Below are 16,046 nucleotides of genomic sequence, written 5' to 3'. Positions count from 1 at the left end.
TCGCTATATACGTTAGTTCACTGTAGAGATTTCGTTATGTACGTAAATTTTATATCATAATATAGAGGAGATAAATCGGGGATTTTGTAACAGTTCGTTGTATCCGTTTGTTCGTTATATCCGTATTCGTTATGTGTCCTACAGTATTTGCAAACGTACTGGGGTAAATAAAATAAAGTCGGATTGGAACGTTAGGTGAATAAGGATTTCTGGTTCTGCATGTATATCTTATATCCTATCCACAAGTTAACTTTCCACTAAACAATGATCACATATCATTTGACTTGACAACATATCTTGTTCCCTTAGCAATCCATAAATCAATGATGAGTTAGAATTCATCAGCTCAAAAATGTTCCAAGTATTTTGGAAATCCTTAAACCCAATATCCCTATGGTTCTCTATTTGATATCGGAAATTCCCCTAAAATGTTGATTCCACACTATTCTAAAATCATACAGAAAATTCCTATAAAATACTTTAAAAATCAGAATGTGTATTTGACATTCATGCCGTCTTGCTACATATGCTCTTGAAATGGATCGGACGTAATTATTGACTATTCCATACTATAAATAAATAATGAAATAATATACTCTCGAAGTACTGTGTGTATGTGTGTGTGTGTGTGTGTGTGTAATAAAACTAATGAATCACTAGATTTGCCGATGTCGGGGAGAACTTGAAATAAGACCTATAAGAAAACCTGTATTGAAGCTATCAGCCTTATAATCGAAGATGTGGATTCTAAGAACCCAAATGAAATCTTATTTCTTAAAACTGCATTCCATGTATTTTATTTACCAGTTATTTACCCACTAATGGGTAAAAACTTAATGGTATAAATGGTATCCTCTCCTGAGGTCCAACTACAATATGCCTTTAATACACTGGAATTAGCATTTTGCTGTCAGGATCCCGGAAGTGAATCGAATGTGCATTTCGAGATACGTATTTCAGAAATAGATTGTTTTATCATAACCTCGTCGGCACATAGGTACAGTGTGACAGTACATTCAATGACATAAGTTTTATATCGTAAATGAACCGCATTACATGAAACACATCAGTGTACTTTTACAAAATTGCTCAGTCAATGCGTGGCTTGGCGAACTCAAGATCAAGATTGAGATCATGTTTATTTCACGTTTCATAGTGGTGTTTGCTGCACAACGCACTATCCAGCTGAAAAAGGACACTTTTTTCTGCTATGATTTTCATTTTAACATATTACGATGTAAATTAAATTATTTCACAAAATAGTTCGTGTGTCAAAATAAATATTCAGAAGGGGCGATAACTCTATTCAGTGTGTACAATGACAGATGGTACTTTACTTGTTCTTCAAACATCACTTACTTAACTGATTATTGCCGATTGAGATTGCACCGTGCACGACAAAAGTAATAGTGTGTGAACTGTTTAAAATAAGTTAAAAGAAAATTAATAATTGATAAATATAAATAATGCATGAAATTGAAGAAATATAAGAATTGATACAACCACCAACTTCTTGAACACCCTCACCTAATCCTGTATGATGATAGGTAATTGTATATCAAAAGGAAGCTACTAATACAATTATCCTGAATAGTTTGAAAATATCTTGTTCAGATATGAGTACAGATAAAATAACAAAAGATAAAAAGGAATCAACTTCAATTGGTAATCATGCCAAGATAAAATATATGTATCGGTAACAAATTATGTTGATGGAACAATCTGGATTTCACATATTTAACAAAGAAAAACAAACCGAAATTTGTATGTCTTTATTTCTCACAATATAAGTTTTCAAAACTTAACATGGACCGGGTGTCTTTGTCAGTCAAAAGCACCTAATTAAATTCCAGGAGAAAATATTTTTCTTGTTTGTAAACAAATGGCTGTCAGTAGTGTCTCCCTAAAATCATCATATAAGGTATTTTCGAAGAAGAAATGGAATGAATTTTCACAAGGAGCATGCTATACAAGGAGCATGAGATAAATTCATGCTATCATCGTTATTTGACAAGAAAAGCAAATTTCTTCTATGTATTTAGATAAAAAAAATTATTTCTCGTTTTGATTGAATTATCATAATTATCAAAATTATCACACCACTTGACTTGATTGAAATAAACTAAAGTTCTAAAGGTTGTTAACAATAGTAAAATATTACATCATAACAATATAATTATTGCAAAATGACACAGTAAGCACAACTATATTCTCACATATAAATTGATATGATTAATAATCAATAATACAGGGCAATTGCTTGCACAAAAGAAATCTTTTTGTTTTAAAAGTTTCAAAACATGTTTGTGGACATAAAACCAGATGGGTTTCACAATTAAACAAAGGGAATAAATTAGTTTTGATTGCAATACGCATGGGAAATAATTCTGTTTATACTTTAAGTTTATAGTAATGTCAATTTCAATTTATGCATTTGAAATATTTGAATACAAACTGTTAAAGAGTTATCTGTTAGTTAGATTGAACATTTACTGGCCATAAAGTAGTTGTGTTTTTGTTCATTTCATGACATGATTAATTTGGTACAGTAAAGTAAATATAATTTTGGTAGAAATATTGTTACCAAAATTGCAGATCAAACTGTACTTTACTTCAAATATTTACACACCCTTTATGTAATAATTCAGTTGAAATATTACACCTCATGCTATCTAATCTGTCAACATTGACAATCAACATAGCAACTGTTCACAATCACAACAGCACAAGTAGATCTAGAGGTCTAATATTTTATTGGAATGCATTTGAGCCCATTACAATTTACATCAAATACGCAACTGATGCAAAATTCTGATTTGTTACTATTGTAAATTCTCAGTAGGTTACAATTTGATACATTATATCAACATATCAATTTAGTTAGTTTCTGACATATATCTAGATATGGTCAAAAGGTCAATATTTCGACTTCAAACACAACCCGCAAAGTTATTTAAACTCACCATAAATAGTTTGGCTTAATGGTGTGTAAACAATGAATTATTCTTTACAAGATCTCAGTAGCATTTGTATTAAGTTTGTTCAGCTACCGTAAACTGCACTGGGAGTTACCAGGTGGTCATGGATATTTTAAATCGAAATCACAACAGAACGGCCAGACTCAAATGTATATCGGTAAGGAGGCCTGATAACAGTAGAATAGTTTGTCAATGATAAGAATAAGAATAATGTTCAATAATTACGATAAATGTACCGGGGTGGTTAAATTGTCACAGTTTGTCCCGATCGCGTGCCTTGTTGACATCTCAATGTGTTTCATGTGCTATCCAGCCTTCATCTTCTGCTCTCCAGGACTCGCTTTTAAACCGGAAGTAGCGAAGTGTGAAAAAGGTCAATTGTTTGTGTCATCCTCGCGGCATTGTTATCGACATTCCAATCTAATACTGACAGTAGGAATGACGTCATAGCTGAAGATCTTTGACGTCATTTGACAATTGTGCTTTTCTAAGACGGCGGCCGTGATCAGTGCATTTCTCTAAAGGAAAGCTCAAATGGATTAAGAAAAAATAGGTAACAAAGAAGTTATTACACTAGCATGTTTGTCATACTGATTTTACGAAACTCATCTAGGAATAAGTGTATTACCCTCGCTCTTGTTCGGGAAAAACAATATTTCCTGGGGTGTGATTTATAGTCAACACTTTGGGATTCCTGGTCATGCTTATTGACCAAAAGTAATCTGTGCATGCATGTTGTAAGATTCAACAGATTGGTAAATTGACATTTTGGCATGGTTATTGGTATTTTTATGAAATCACGCATTTTCTGAAGTCAGTATGGCAAATTAAACCATTTGAACACTTACAGGAGTCTTTTATCTGTTACAAACCGACATTGTTTCAGATTTGGTAAAAAACATTAAATCTTATTCAATGTCACAGGAACTTAAATCCATTTTCGTTGGCCCATTTTTCATTGTTGTTCAGACACAGACCATCTTTCTATTGTATGCTTAGTCTCCAAAAATCATCCCCCAAATAATTGACCCATCAACACAATTGTTCAGGACTGTGTTATCAAGATGGGTTTTTATGTGCCTCATTTCAATTGATCTTTCAGCCAAAATGTACATAGTTTTAACACGGTGATCATCCGGAAAAGCTGTAACACCTAAAGGAAGTACTGGGAAAACAAGAGTTGGGCAGCCATGATTTGCTGTCATGGGCAGCATTCAATGCATTATTTCAGTTTCCACAAACATATTCTCCAACAATAACTGCCTTTATGCCAATGCCAATGTTGTGCTGATACAGCATTCAATGAATGTGGTTAAAAAGACCGTGAATCTCTTGAATCCAGGTCAGATACCTGTGCTTGCCATAGATCAATAACTGTATGCAATTGTTTGAGTGATCGAGCGAGTGAGCTGGGTTTAACGCCGCTTTTAACAGTATTCCAGTTATATCGCGTCGTGTCAGCTTAATGTGGGAGGAAGTGATGCAGGTCTCAGACGTTTACCACTTCGGTGATACACATGAGCACGGGTATGGTGCTGACAAACCTCAATTGTTAGAACAATCCAGGGGTACTTTCATGAATTATATGGGAAAGGTGCTTGATAAACGTCCCACACAACTGAATTCTACAGACAGGGTTTAGGAGGACATGTAGACTACTCAAGCGGAGAACACTTGGTCAGGTACAGGACAGTGTCATAAACTTATGTCCTGCACCTGTAAGTCTTGCAAAAACGTTTGTAAAGGTTACATAGACTGCTCTGTACCACTCTGAAGGAAAGTGTTCCCAGTAACTGAAGTAATAGAAGTAAGCTGATATCATAGGTTCAGGTTCATGGCAATAATGTCAGTATTACTTATCCATACATTCCAGATTTTTGGGGTCATCTAATGCCTGAAAGTGATTCTCTCATCACAAGGAATACTAAACGGAGGATCCTCACCTTTTACTAAATATTCATGCGCATATTTGCTGTGGCCAATATATCGTCGCATAATGACGTCTTCAAATCTGGACTGACAGCCCAAGTAGGTTTAACCGATATGTGGTTTAATTTCATGTAATTTATTGACACATACTTGGGTGTCGCACTTCTTTTGCATTAGATCACAGATATAAGATCTCATTAAAAGTTTATAATCACTGTATGGGATAAGAAGTAGTGTCACAGATGTGTTGAGTGCTGCTTTTGCAGCAGCAGCAGCAGCCATTGTGTTACCAATGATACCAAATTAAAGAATTTGGATTACAAGTTTGGAAGACATATTTTTAATTGCCTGAAGGCATTGTTTATGTTTGAATTGGTTATTGATACATTTTAGTGCGGTAAAAATGGTGTTTGCTTCTGCTATTAATATGGAACTGTTATCTGGTAATCGTGAAGATATTGTTCTGGATCCAATGACGGTGGCACTAGCAACTGCGCCACCATCCTTGGATCCATCTGCAAATATAGATGTATAAGTGTTATACATGTTTCTTAATTGATTGTATTCTAATTCGTAAATTAGTTGATTAGTACCCGATTTCTTTAATTTTGTTAATGTAAGGTCTACCTATGGCCTTACCATTTGCCAAGGAGGTGATGAAAATATCTTGCAGTTTAATATTAGAAGCAGACATGGCAGACTGAATTCTGATTCCGAGTGGTGGAACAAGAGATGATTTTTTATTGTAAATTTATTGGTAAAGAGTATTAAAGACGCAATTAAAAGCTGGATTTGACTGATTAGAATATAATTTAATGACGTATTGTAAAGACAATTTCAGACGGCGTTGTTTAAGAGAAGGTTCATCCGCTTCTACATACAGACTGTGAATTGGAGACGTTCTAAAGGCTCCAAGGCAAAGCCTCAGGCCCTGATGATGGATAGTATCTAGTTTTTTAAAAATACTTTTGCAGGCTCCACCATAAACGATGGAGCCATAATCAAGTTTGGAACGGATCAATGATCTGTACAAGTGTAAGAGGGTTGTTTGATCCCCTCCCCACTTAGAATTAGAAACTACTTTAAAAAATCGAGTGCCTTCAGGCATTTGGCTTTAAGGTAATTAATATGCGGAAGGAAAGTTAAATGACTATTAAAGACGCAATTAAAAGCTGGATTTGACTGATTGGAATTTAATTTAGTGATGTTTTCGAGAATGATTATTCTTTGGCGTTGACTTTTTCTATTTACAGTAATCTTGTACAAACAGTTCTTCTGTTAAATGTCGTCATGAACACTATTTCTATTGGCCTTTTGAAGTGCCACACATTATAACATGCTGCACCTACTGACACACATGGAATGTGAATCACATTGTATATCACCGATGTGCATAGACTGACTGCGATGAATAAAACATTACAACAAAAATAGTGGTGGAAACAAAAGTACGGGAACGTGGAAGGACAAAGTAGGACCCTACAAGGTCATCCCAGTGGCAACAAGTGCAACACATTATAACACGATGCACCTACTGTGTGTGTGTGTGAGTTGGGTTTAACGCCGCTTTTAACAGTATTCCAGTTACGTCACGGCGTGTCAGCTTAATGTGGGAGTAAAGCCCGAAGTGATGCAGGTCTCAGACGTTTACCGCTTCGGTGAAACCCACGAGCACGGGTATGGTGCTGACAAACCTAGAAACATAATCGGGGCGAACCGGGATTCGAACCCACAATCATAGGTTTCTGGCGTGTCCAGGGGACGCAACTCTGCTCAGCGAATCGCGGCGCCTTAGACGACTGGGCCACCTGTGCCCCGATGCACCTACTGACGCTCATGGAATGTGAATCACATTGTATATCACTGATGTATGCTGCAGACACTCACTGTCCGAAGATGCCTCAGTATGTGCAGAAAGTGAGTTTTATACTGTTTGGGAATTGTTTGTTGATGTAGTTATAAACATCAGCCGTGTATTTTCCCAAACCCACGCAAAAACACTGCTCTTAAGACTGCATGGGACTAAAAGTTAAACCCTGCACCCACAGATGCTATGACAGCCTTAAAGGCAGCATTATTCAACATTATAGTTAAAATGGATAGAATTATCATTAAACCGCCCACACGTTATCAGAAATGAGCGGGCCACTGTAACTTGATAATGCCCTCGTATTGCTTGACGACGGGCCATTATCAAGCCCGGTGTTAGGTGATGTCATAGGGTAGAGAAAATGACGTCACGTGTCATAGTGATGTCATCTGGTTTGTTCTATGACGTTTCCATATTTGTAAAATGTGGTCAGTGACATTCGCGTTGATTGCAGTAAATGTTTCAAAACCGATGTTGTTTCTTTATATTTGATAAAATATTCCATCCACTTTAGCTATAATAGCGGTAACGCTCTTTTTCAGGTCATTATCATTTGCAGAAGCCCGTGGTCTTTTCAACTGCCCTCCTTCGTCTGGCCGTTAATTGAAGACCTCGGGCTTCTGCAATAATAATGCCCTGAAAAATAGCGTTACCCTTATATTACGTGGGCCATCCATCCAATGATCTACTCTGCCAAACAGGGTCGACAAAACAATACATTTATCGTATATATCAATCATTTATTCACATGTACATACATGCTGCAAAAATATACATGGAGAATACAACCACATATCCTGACAAGTGTTCGACAATATTATACATGCATAGAATTGGTTTATGCTTAATGCATCGTGATCCCAAGATGGTCAAGATGATTGGGTTCCCTGAATAATTACATAGGTGACTGGTTGGACTATTCAGAAGGCACTGATTTCAAAGAGAAACTTGGGAAACATTCTATAATAATAATAATAATAATAATAATAATAATAATAATAATAATAATAATCTACATGTAAACATTCCATAATAATTATAATAATAATTTACATGTAAACATTCTACAATAATAATCTACATGTAAACATTCTATAATAATTATAATAATAATCTACATGTAAACATTCAATAATAATGATAATAATCTTCATGTAAACATTCTATAATAATTATGATAATAATCTACGTGTAAACATTCTATAATAATGATAATAAAATACATGTAAACATTCTATAATAATAATCTCCATGTAAACATTCTTTAATAATGATAATAATAATCTGCTTCTTCAGTTCCTGACATTTTCAGTTCAATCAACTGACCGGCTCCATGAGGAGTATACAACCTGAAGTACTACCTTATCCTACCGGGTACCCATTCACAACTGGATGAATTCTAAGTGAGTGATTTTGGTGAAACACAACTTTGAACAGTGTATAAATGTCAATGCCAGAGAGTAATTAATCTCAATTATACACAGAATCCACTGAGTATAAAAGGCAAAATAGAGGTAAAAAAAAGAATTTAATCATATGAGCCACAACTGAAGGAGAGCCAAAAGTGATCATAACTGGGTAGATTCTGTGACCACTGTGTCCTGGACGACAAACATAATGTCTAAAAATAAGAAATCATGGTATTTTTATTACGTTTTTGGGACGACTGACACAGTGAAAAAGGGAGGGTCGCCAAACATTATTATAAGAGGGGGAGGATGAAATAATGACCCAGTTCTATTTTTTTTCAAATTAAAAAAATATTACTTTAAACATTAATTAGGGACTTGTCAGTTATGATAGGGAGGGGGAGATGTGGCTGTTTTGTGATGCTGTGATACAAATAATATCTATGTAACAGACACTTTGACTTCAAATAACTATAAACCGACACTTCAATATTTTTTTCCCAAGTTTCAAAACAAAAAAATGTCTGTAACCCTTTAAGAGCTGAGTAACATGAAATATAAAAAAATTAGAAAAAAGATATCTTGACATACCGTATTCGACGTCATAAGCGCCCAGGGCGCTCTCAAAATTAGAATATCATTTTGGTGGGAAAAAAACAGAGTTGAAAGATAAATTTTGTGGTTTATGCTGACAGCCTGAAATGTTTATGTATGACAGATATATTTTTCTAGAATTTAACTGCCCATAATTAAAGGTGCATATAGCACACGAGTGCGTATTGTACGTGAATAAATAAGTTTTGTGTACATTGATCAATCGGAAGGGATGCTAATTGGGATTGTTCACAAGCCAATATGTTAGCAAATACCGCCTTGGGCTCTTATTACGTCGAATGCGGTATATCATAAGACTCACATTTAGATTTCACACACTCAGAAATTCCAACAAAAGAAAGTCTACACCCCTGTTTGATGGTGGCTAAAAATGAAACAAAAAAGAAATGGTTATTTGATGGTGATGTTTTTGATACGAATTAGTGGTCCCCTTCAGTTCGTTATAACCTGGGGTGGTCGGGTAGCCTAGTGGTTAAAGCGTTAGCTCGTCACGCCGAAGACCCGGGTTCGATTCCCGACATGAGTACAATGTGTGAAGCCCATTTCTGGTGCCCCCCGCCGTGATATTGCTGGAATATTGCTAAAAGCGGCGTAAAACCATACTCACTCACTCACTCGTTATAACCCTGAAGTGTATGATTACCAAGCATGGCCCCAACTCCAAAAGCAATCTTAGCGCTATCATTGTAATAAGTCGATGTTACAGGATGGGAGTTACAATCGTCTTAACGCTAAGGTCGCTTTGTGGAACAGGCCCAGGTTAACTTACTTTTTGTTTTTTAAAGTAGCCTGCCCTAGATATTGAAAAATTAAAAAGACCAAACATGTTTTTTGTCAATATGTTTATGGTTTTGTAAACATGCTTATTCCAAGAGGTTTCTTGGTAAATGTAAATAAAAACAATACTGATAAAAATATTCTGTTTTTCCTGCTTCTTGGCATACAATGTGTGAAACAAGACATTCAACGGGTCAGGTCTTATTATTGCTAATTACAGATAAAGTCATAAAGTATCACAAGTCATCAATACAGTCGTGTCAGCTATTGTTCAAACATAAAAACACAGATGCAACTGTCGATATAAACCATCTAACACAGTCTGGCACACAACATGATATTCAATGCCACGTTATAATAAGATTGCAGTTTAAAAATAAGGGTTAAAATTTTCTACTGAGCACAACCTCTTAAAAAAATATCTATTGAATATATCAATAGTATGTGTCTGGAATGTTGCAATCGCTTTAAAATCTGATCTTTCTTCTTGCTACCCCTGAACAAAGACTGCAAGACATCCCATTTATAATACGGGTCACGTCAAAACGACCTTTCATCCAACCAATCAGAGTGTCGCTTACCAGATCATGAAAGTGACAGTCGGAATGTTATTTCTAATCATGCAACCTCGAAAACTTTAACATGGGGTATTCCAAACGATAGCTACGGGTTTAACAACTGAATCCATACAATCTAGACCATCTATAAGCCATTCCAGATTGTTCTTTTGTTCAGATTTCAAATTTTTATTCGAGAATTTGTCAAAATGGGGTTTGTAGCATTTTTGCCAATTTGAAATCAGTGCCTTAAAGCACGAGAAAGCTGCCTTCTGATTGGCTAATGTCGACTTCTTGTCAGTCATTCCATTGGTTGGTCAAAGTTCGCACAAGGTAGGTCTGACATGACCCGTAATGGGATGTCCTCAGCTCTTTGTTAAGCGGCAGCGAGAACTAAGATCTGATTTTAATGAGATTGGGAATGTTGCAGAATGTCCACAAGAGACAGTCCTGACTCCCACTGGAACAGCTCTGCATCCATCATGATGACTCCTTCATCCTAGACCAGATATCCAGTGATTAATATCATGAGCATCGATCCTCGCAATTGGGAGCGATGACATGCATCAACCAAGTCAGCGAGCCTGACCACCCGATCCCGTTAGTCGCCTTTTAGGACAAGCATAGTCGCCTTTTACGGCAAGCATGGGTTGCTGAAGACAAGAAAACATTCAACATGACTACTCTCCCATAAACTAGCACAGGCTAAAGCTCCATACAGTTCATCTTTACCCTGTCTTCAAGGCAATCTCTATATACAGATGTAGAGTAAGTGATGTTTGGAGATTCTGCACATCAGTGAATGTCGATGCCAGTGGTGTTTGGGAGTTTGATGGCAGTCAGGCCGCCCACACACAGCAACACAGCAACCATGATCATGGGTATAGCGCAATGGATATCTACCAGTTCCCCGAATATCACGTTGCCGAGGATTGCACCGATACGAGCAACGCCCGTCTGGACACCGAATGCCGTAGTTCTGTAACAAATGATAATACAGGTTACGAGGTGAGGTGAGGTGAGGTGAGGTGAGGTGAGGTGGAATGGGGTTTAACGTCGCGTCCAAGATTATTGCACTTATATAGCGACATGCATGTACGTGTGTGTGTTTGTGTTGCTGCTTGTACTAGTCCGGACAGATGCCGATTTATAGTGCTAGCACACTGAGATACCATGCCGCAGTTTAAATCAATACCCCACTCAGACACAGTATACTGACTCCGAGCTGACCAGTCCTTGTTTGAGCCCCTTAATGCCGAGCTCCAGACAGGGTAACAACAAGTACCATCTTTTAACGTCTTTCGGTATGACGCGGTCGGGGATCGAACCCTGGACCTTCCGCTCTCCGGGCGGACGCTACAGGTTAGGAGACGAGATGTATTCCACAAAAAGTTATTTGAACTAAAACCACAGAAACTGTTTGACCTCAACACTGACCTTGCATTGCCAAGATTACATTGGGTTTAGTTCAAAGAACAGTCCAAGCATCATAGTTATTTTAACTCCCCCCAAAAAACATCAGTGGACCAATTGCAGCACCAAGATCCGATTGAGGTTTGGTTCGCAGTAGAAGACTAAATTCAGATTAACTAAACATGAACTTACCTTGCAACTTGCAATCTACTAAACGTGTAATCACCTTGCAATCAACTAAACGTGAAATCCCCTTGTTATCAACTAAACGTGAAATCCCCTTGTAATCAACTAAACGTGAAATCCCCTTGTAATCAACTAAACGTGAAATCCCCTTGTAATCAACTAAACGTGAAATCCCCTTGTAATGTAATCAACAATGGAAATGTAATAAGATAAAATGAAATGGATTTGAAACTTAAAATGAATTCTTCTAATTCACTATTTTGTAACTTAGAGAGAGATATCCATTTACTACATGCACATATGAACGCCATAAGCAAACTGAAATTCACTGTTTGCAGAGCATGCGCATTTTACACTCATCCAGCAAGAAGCACGTGCTGCATGCCAACTTTAACGCTTTCCGCGAAGCTGTTGTGTACCCATGAATCCACTACTGTGTCCAGGAACATGACACTTGTTCCCGGACACTGTTCCCGGACGCTTTTTCCCGGACACTGTTCCCGGACGCTTTCAGAACAAGGTTTGTCATGGAAAGTATCATTGAATTGTTAGTTTTCTTACCCAAATAGGTTAGGCATAACCAAATTCATAAAAATTGTATGTGCACCAGTGCAAATATCAGTTCTCACACACGTTTCCATCATCCAGACAGCATTGTTGACGGAATTCAAATCTTATTCTGACATCAGAATGACGTCACACTATAAACCATGTCATAGCTGAAGATTGTTTATGTCATCCGACAAATTGTGTTTTGGGGAAGAACTGGAGAACTATGTACCTGATGTTGGTGGGGAAGAACTAGAGAACTATGTACCTGATGTTGGTGGGGAAGAACTAGAGAACTGTGTACCTGATGTTGGTGGGGAAGAACTGGAGAACTTTGTACCTGATGTTGATGGGGAAGAACTAGAGAACTGTGTACCTGATGTTGGTGGGGAAGAACTAGAGACTGTGTACCTGATGTTGGTGGGGAAGAACTGGAGAACTGTGTACCTGATGTTGGTGGGGAAGAACTAGAGAACTATGTACCTGATGTTGGTGGGGAAGAACTAGAGACTGTATACCTGATGTTGGTGGGGAAGAACTGGAGAACTTTGTACCTGATGTTGGTGGGGAAGAACTAGAGAACTATGTACCTGATGTTGATCGGGAAGAACTAGAGAACTATGTACCTGATGTTGGGGGGGAAGAACTGGAGAACTTTGTACCTGATGTTGGTGGGGAAGAACTAGAGAACTATGTACCTGATGTTGGTGGGGAAGAACTAGAGAACTATGTACCTGATGTTGGTGGGGAAGAACTGGAGAACTGTGTACCTGATGTTGGTGGGGAAGAACTGGAGAACTTTGTACCTGATGTTGATGGGGAAGAACTAGAGAACTGTGTACCTGATGTTGGTGGGGAAGAACTAGAGACTGTGTACCTGATGTTGGTGGGGAAGAACTGGAGAACTTTGTACCTGATGTTGGTGGGGAAGAACTAGAGAACTATGTACCTGATGTTGGTGGGGAAGAACTAGAGACTGTATACCTGATGTTGGTGGGGAAGAACTAGAGAACAGTGTACCTGATGTTGGTGGGGAAGAACTAGAGAACTATGTACCTGATGTTGATCGGGAAGAACTAGAGAACTATGTACCTGATGTTGGTGGGGAAGAATTGGAGAACTTTGTACCTGATGTTGGTGGGGAAGAACTAGAGAACTATGTACCTGATGTTGGTGGGGAAGAACTAGAGAACTATGTACCTGATGTTGGTGGGGAAGAACTGGAGAACTTTGTACCTGATGTTGGTCGGGAAGAACTAGAGAACTATGTACCTGATGTTGGTGGGGAAGAACTGGAGAACTATGTACCTGATGTTGGTGTGGAAGAACTAGAGAACAGTGTACCTGATGTTGGTCGGGAAGAACTAGAGAACAGTATACCTGATGTTGGCGTGGAAGAACTAGAGAACAGTATACCTGATGTTGGCTTGGAAGAACTAGAGAACTATGTACCTGATGTTGATGTGGAAGAACTAGAAAACAACATACCTGACGTTGGTGGGGAAGAGCTCTGTTGAGAGCACGTCGAGTGCGTTCCAGCCGATTGTAGACACAGCTCCGAACACACACGATATTGCTACATTCTGCACCCTGGTCTGCACGAACCAGATGAAGAATACGGCCAGCCCTGATATACACATGCTGGAGGCTGCAAGAATAAGAATACTGTAGACTTAGCATGGGGAGGTAGCCAGGTACAAGCAAAGAGGAAATGGCATTGTCTCCCCTGAACAGTGTGTGTGTGTGTGTGTGTGTGTGTGTGTGTGTGTGTGTGTGTGTGTGTGTGTGTGTGTGTGTGTGTGTGTGTGTGTACGTGTGTGTGTACGGGTGTGTGCGCGCGCATGTGTGTGTGTGTACACAAAGAGGAAATGGCATTGTCTCCCCTGAACAGTGTGTGTGTGTGTGTGTGTGTGTGTGTGTGTGTACGTGTGTGTGTGTGTGCGCGCGCGCACATGTGTGTTTGTGTACGTGTGTGTGTGTGTGTGTGTGTACTTGTGTGTGTGTATGTACGTGTGTGTGTGTGTGGGCGCGTGTGTGTGTGTGTGTGGGCGCGTGTGTGTGTGTGTGTATCTGTACGTGTGTGTGTGTATCTGTACGTGTGTGTGTGTGTGTGTGTGTGTGTGTGTGTGTGTGCGAGCGCGCGCATGTGTGTTTGTGTACGTGTGTGTGTGTGTGTGTGTGTGTGCGTGTGTTCATCTGTACAAGCAAAGAGGAACAGGGATTGTCTCCCTTTTTTATTTCTTAACACCGCACTCAGCAATATCAAAGCTTTAGGATGGCAGCCTGTAAATAAGTGATTGAATTTGTGAGGAACCAAACGTCAGGATACATTGTCAAGCCATAAACCAAGTCACCACGCCTGACAGCATGATCCATTTTGAAGAACCCTAGCTCTGTGTAGGGACAAGTTAATATCAAACTCACAGTTAAAATACACAGATCAGTACACAGTTAAAGTTCCCATAGCTTAGTGCATGAAAGAAGTAGGATTTTCTGGTTAGTTTTTCAAAATGAGTATGACTATGAACAGGCCTCCAAGATTAAATTTTTACCAAGTAGCCATATGGCTATAAGTACTTTTTTCCAGGTAGCCAGTGGCAAAATTTAGAAGTCAAGCCAATGTTATAGGTGGCCAAAAGCATTTGAAATTATCTTTTATCAAACAACTAGTATATGTACAAGTCAGCACTAGTCTTGGAATTGTATATTAGTGGAAACTGTACTTGAGTTTTGTTATTTGTGACTCAAACAATGATGAAATTTATGTTACTAGATTATGTAGGTATATCCTTGCTTATCCAATAGTTTATAAACTATGAACTAAAATACAATACTAGTTGCATTAATATTGATTCATTTCAGCTCATTGTTGACTTTAGCAGGAATTATTTGTGAGTACATTTAGTAGCAGACATGTTTATATGTGTCTACATATGTGTAGCAATAGAATTTAGTCGCCACAAGATATTTTGAAGGTAGTCATTTGGCTACCTCTGAATTTTAGACAGTAGACAAATTGAAATTTAGGTCGCATTGGTCACCGTTTTAGTCGTTACTTTGAGGCCTGCTATAAATATGATTGTTGTTGTTGTTGGTTTGTTGTTTAACGCCGCACTCAGCAATATTCCAGCTATATGACGGCGGTGTGTAAATAATTGAGTCTGGACCAGACAATCCAGTGATTGATATCATGATCATCGATCCACACAATTTGGATCGATGACATGCATCAACCAGGTCAGTGAGCCTGACCACCCGATCTCGTTAGTCGCCTTTTACGACAAGCATAGTCACCTTTTTCGGCAAGCATGGTTTCTGAAAACCTATTCTGACCCGGAATCTTCACGGGTCCTATAAATATGAATCATGGAGAGAGGGAGGGATGGGATGGAGACAGGTAGAGATGGAGGGGGGGATGGAGAGAGGGAGGGATGGAGAGAGGGATGGAGAGAGGGAGGGACTGGATGGAGAGAGGGAGGGATAGAGGGGGGATGGAGAGAGGGAGGGATGGGATGGAGAGAGGGAGGGATGGGATGGAGAGAGGTAGGGATGGAGAGAGGGAGGGATGGGATCGAGAGCGGGAGGGATGGATGGAGAGGGATGGAGAGAGGGAGGGATGGAGAGTGGGAGGGATGGAGAGAGGGAAGGGATGGAGATAGGGAAGGGATGGAGGGACGGAGGGATTGAGAGAGGAGGGATGGAGAGAGGGAGGGATGGGATGGAGAGAGGGAGGGAGGGAGGGATAGAGAGGGATGGAGAGAGG

The 16,046-nt window shown here is 38.8% G+C and overlaps 1 protein-coding gene across 1 annotated transcript in view; it reads right to left on the bottom strand.

Moving 5' to 3' along the window:
* Positions 1–7,521: 7,521 nt before the first annotated feature.
* LOC139460982 (synaptic vesicle glycoprotein 2C-like) overlaps positions 7,522–16,046 on the bottom strand; it is a 63,064-nt gene continuing 54,539 nt past the window's right edge. The window contains exons 12-13 of the mRNA XM_071242444.1: positions 13,772–13,931; positions 7,522–11,114 (exon numbers count right to left, since the gene is read on the bottom strand). Coding sequence (XP_071098545.1) covers positions 10,931–11,114; positions 13,772–13,931 — 344 coding nt within the window. The 3' untranslated portion in view covers positions 7,522–10,930. The remainder of the gene's footprint in view (positions 11,115–13,771; positions 13,932–16,046) is intronic.

Source organism: Haliotis cracherodii, unplaced genomic scaffold (genome assembly GCF_022045235.1).
Source record: "Haliotis cracherodii isolate W230 unplaced genomic scaffold, xgHalCrac1.p SCAF_14, whole genome shotgun sequence".
Lineage (NCBI taxonomy): Eukaryota > Metazoa > Mollusca > Gastropoda > Lepetellida > Haliotidae > Haliotis > Haliotis cracherodii.
The sequence above is the reverse complement of the archived record's forward strand: the minus strand, read 5'-3'. Positions and strand labels throughout refer to the sequence as shown.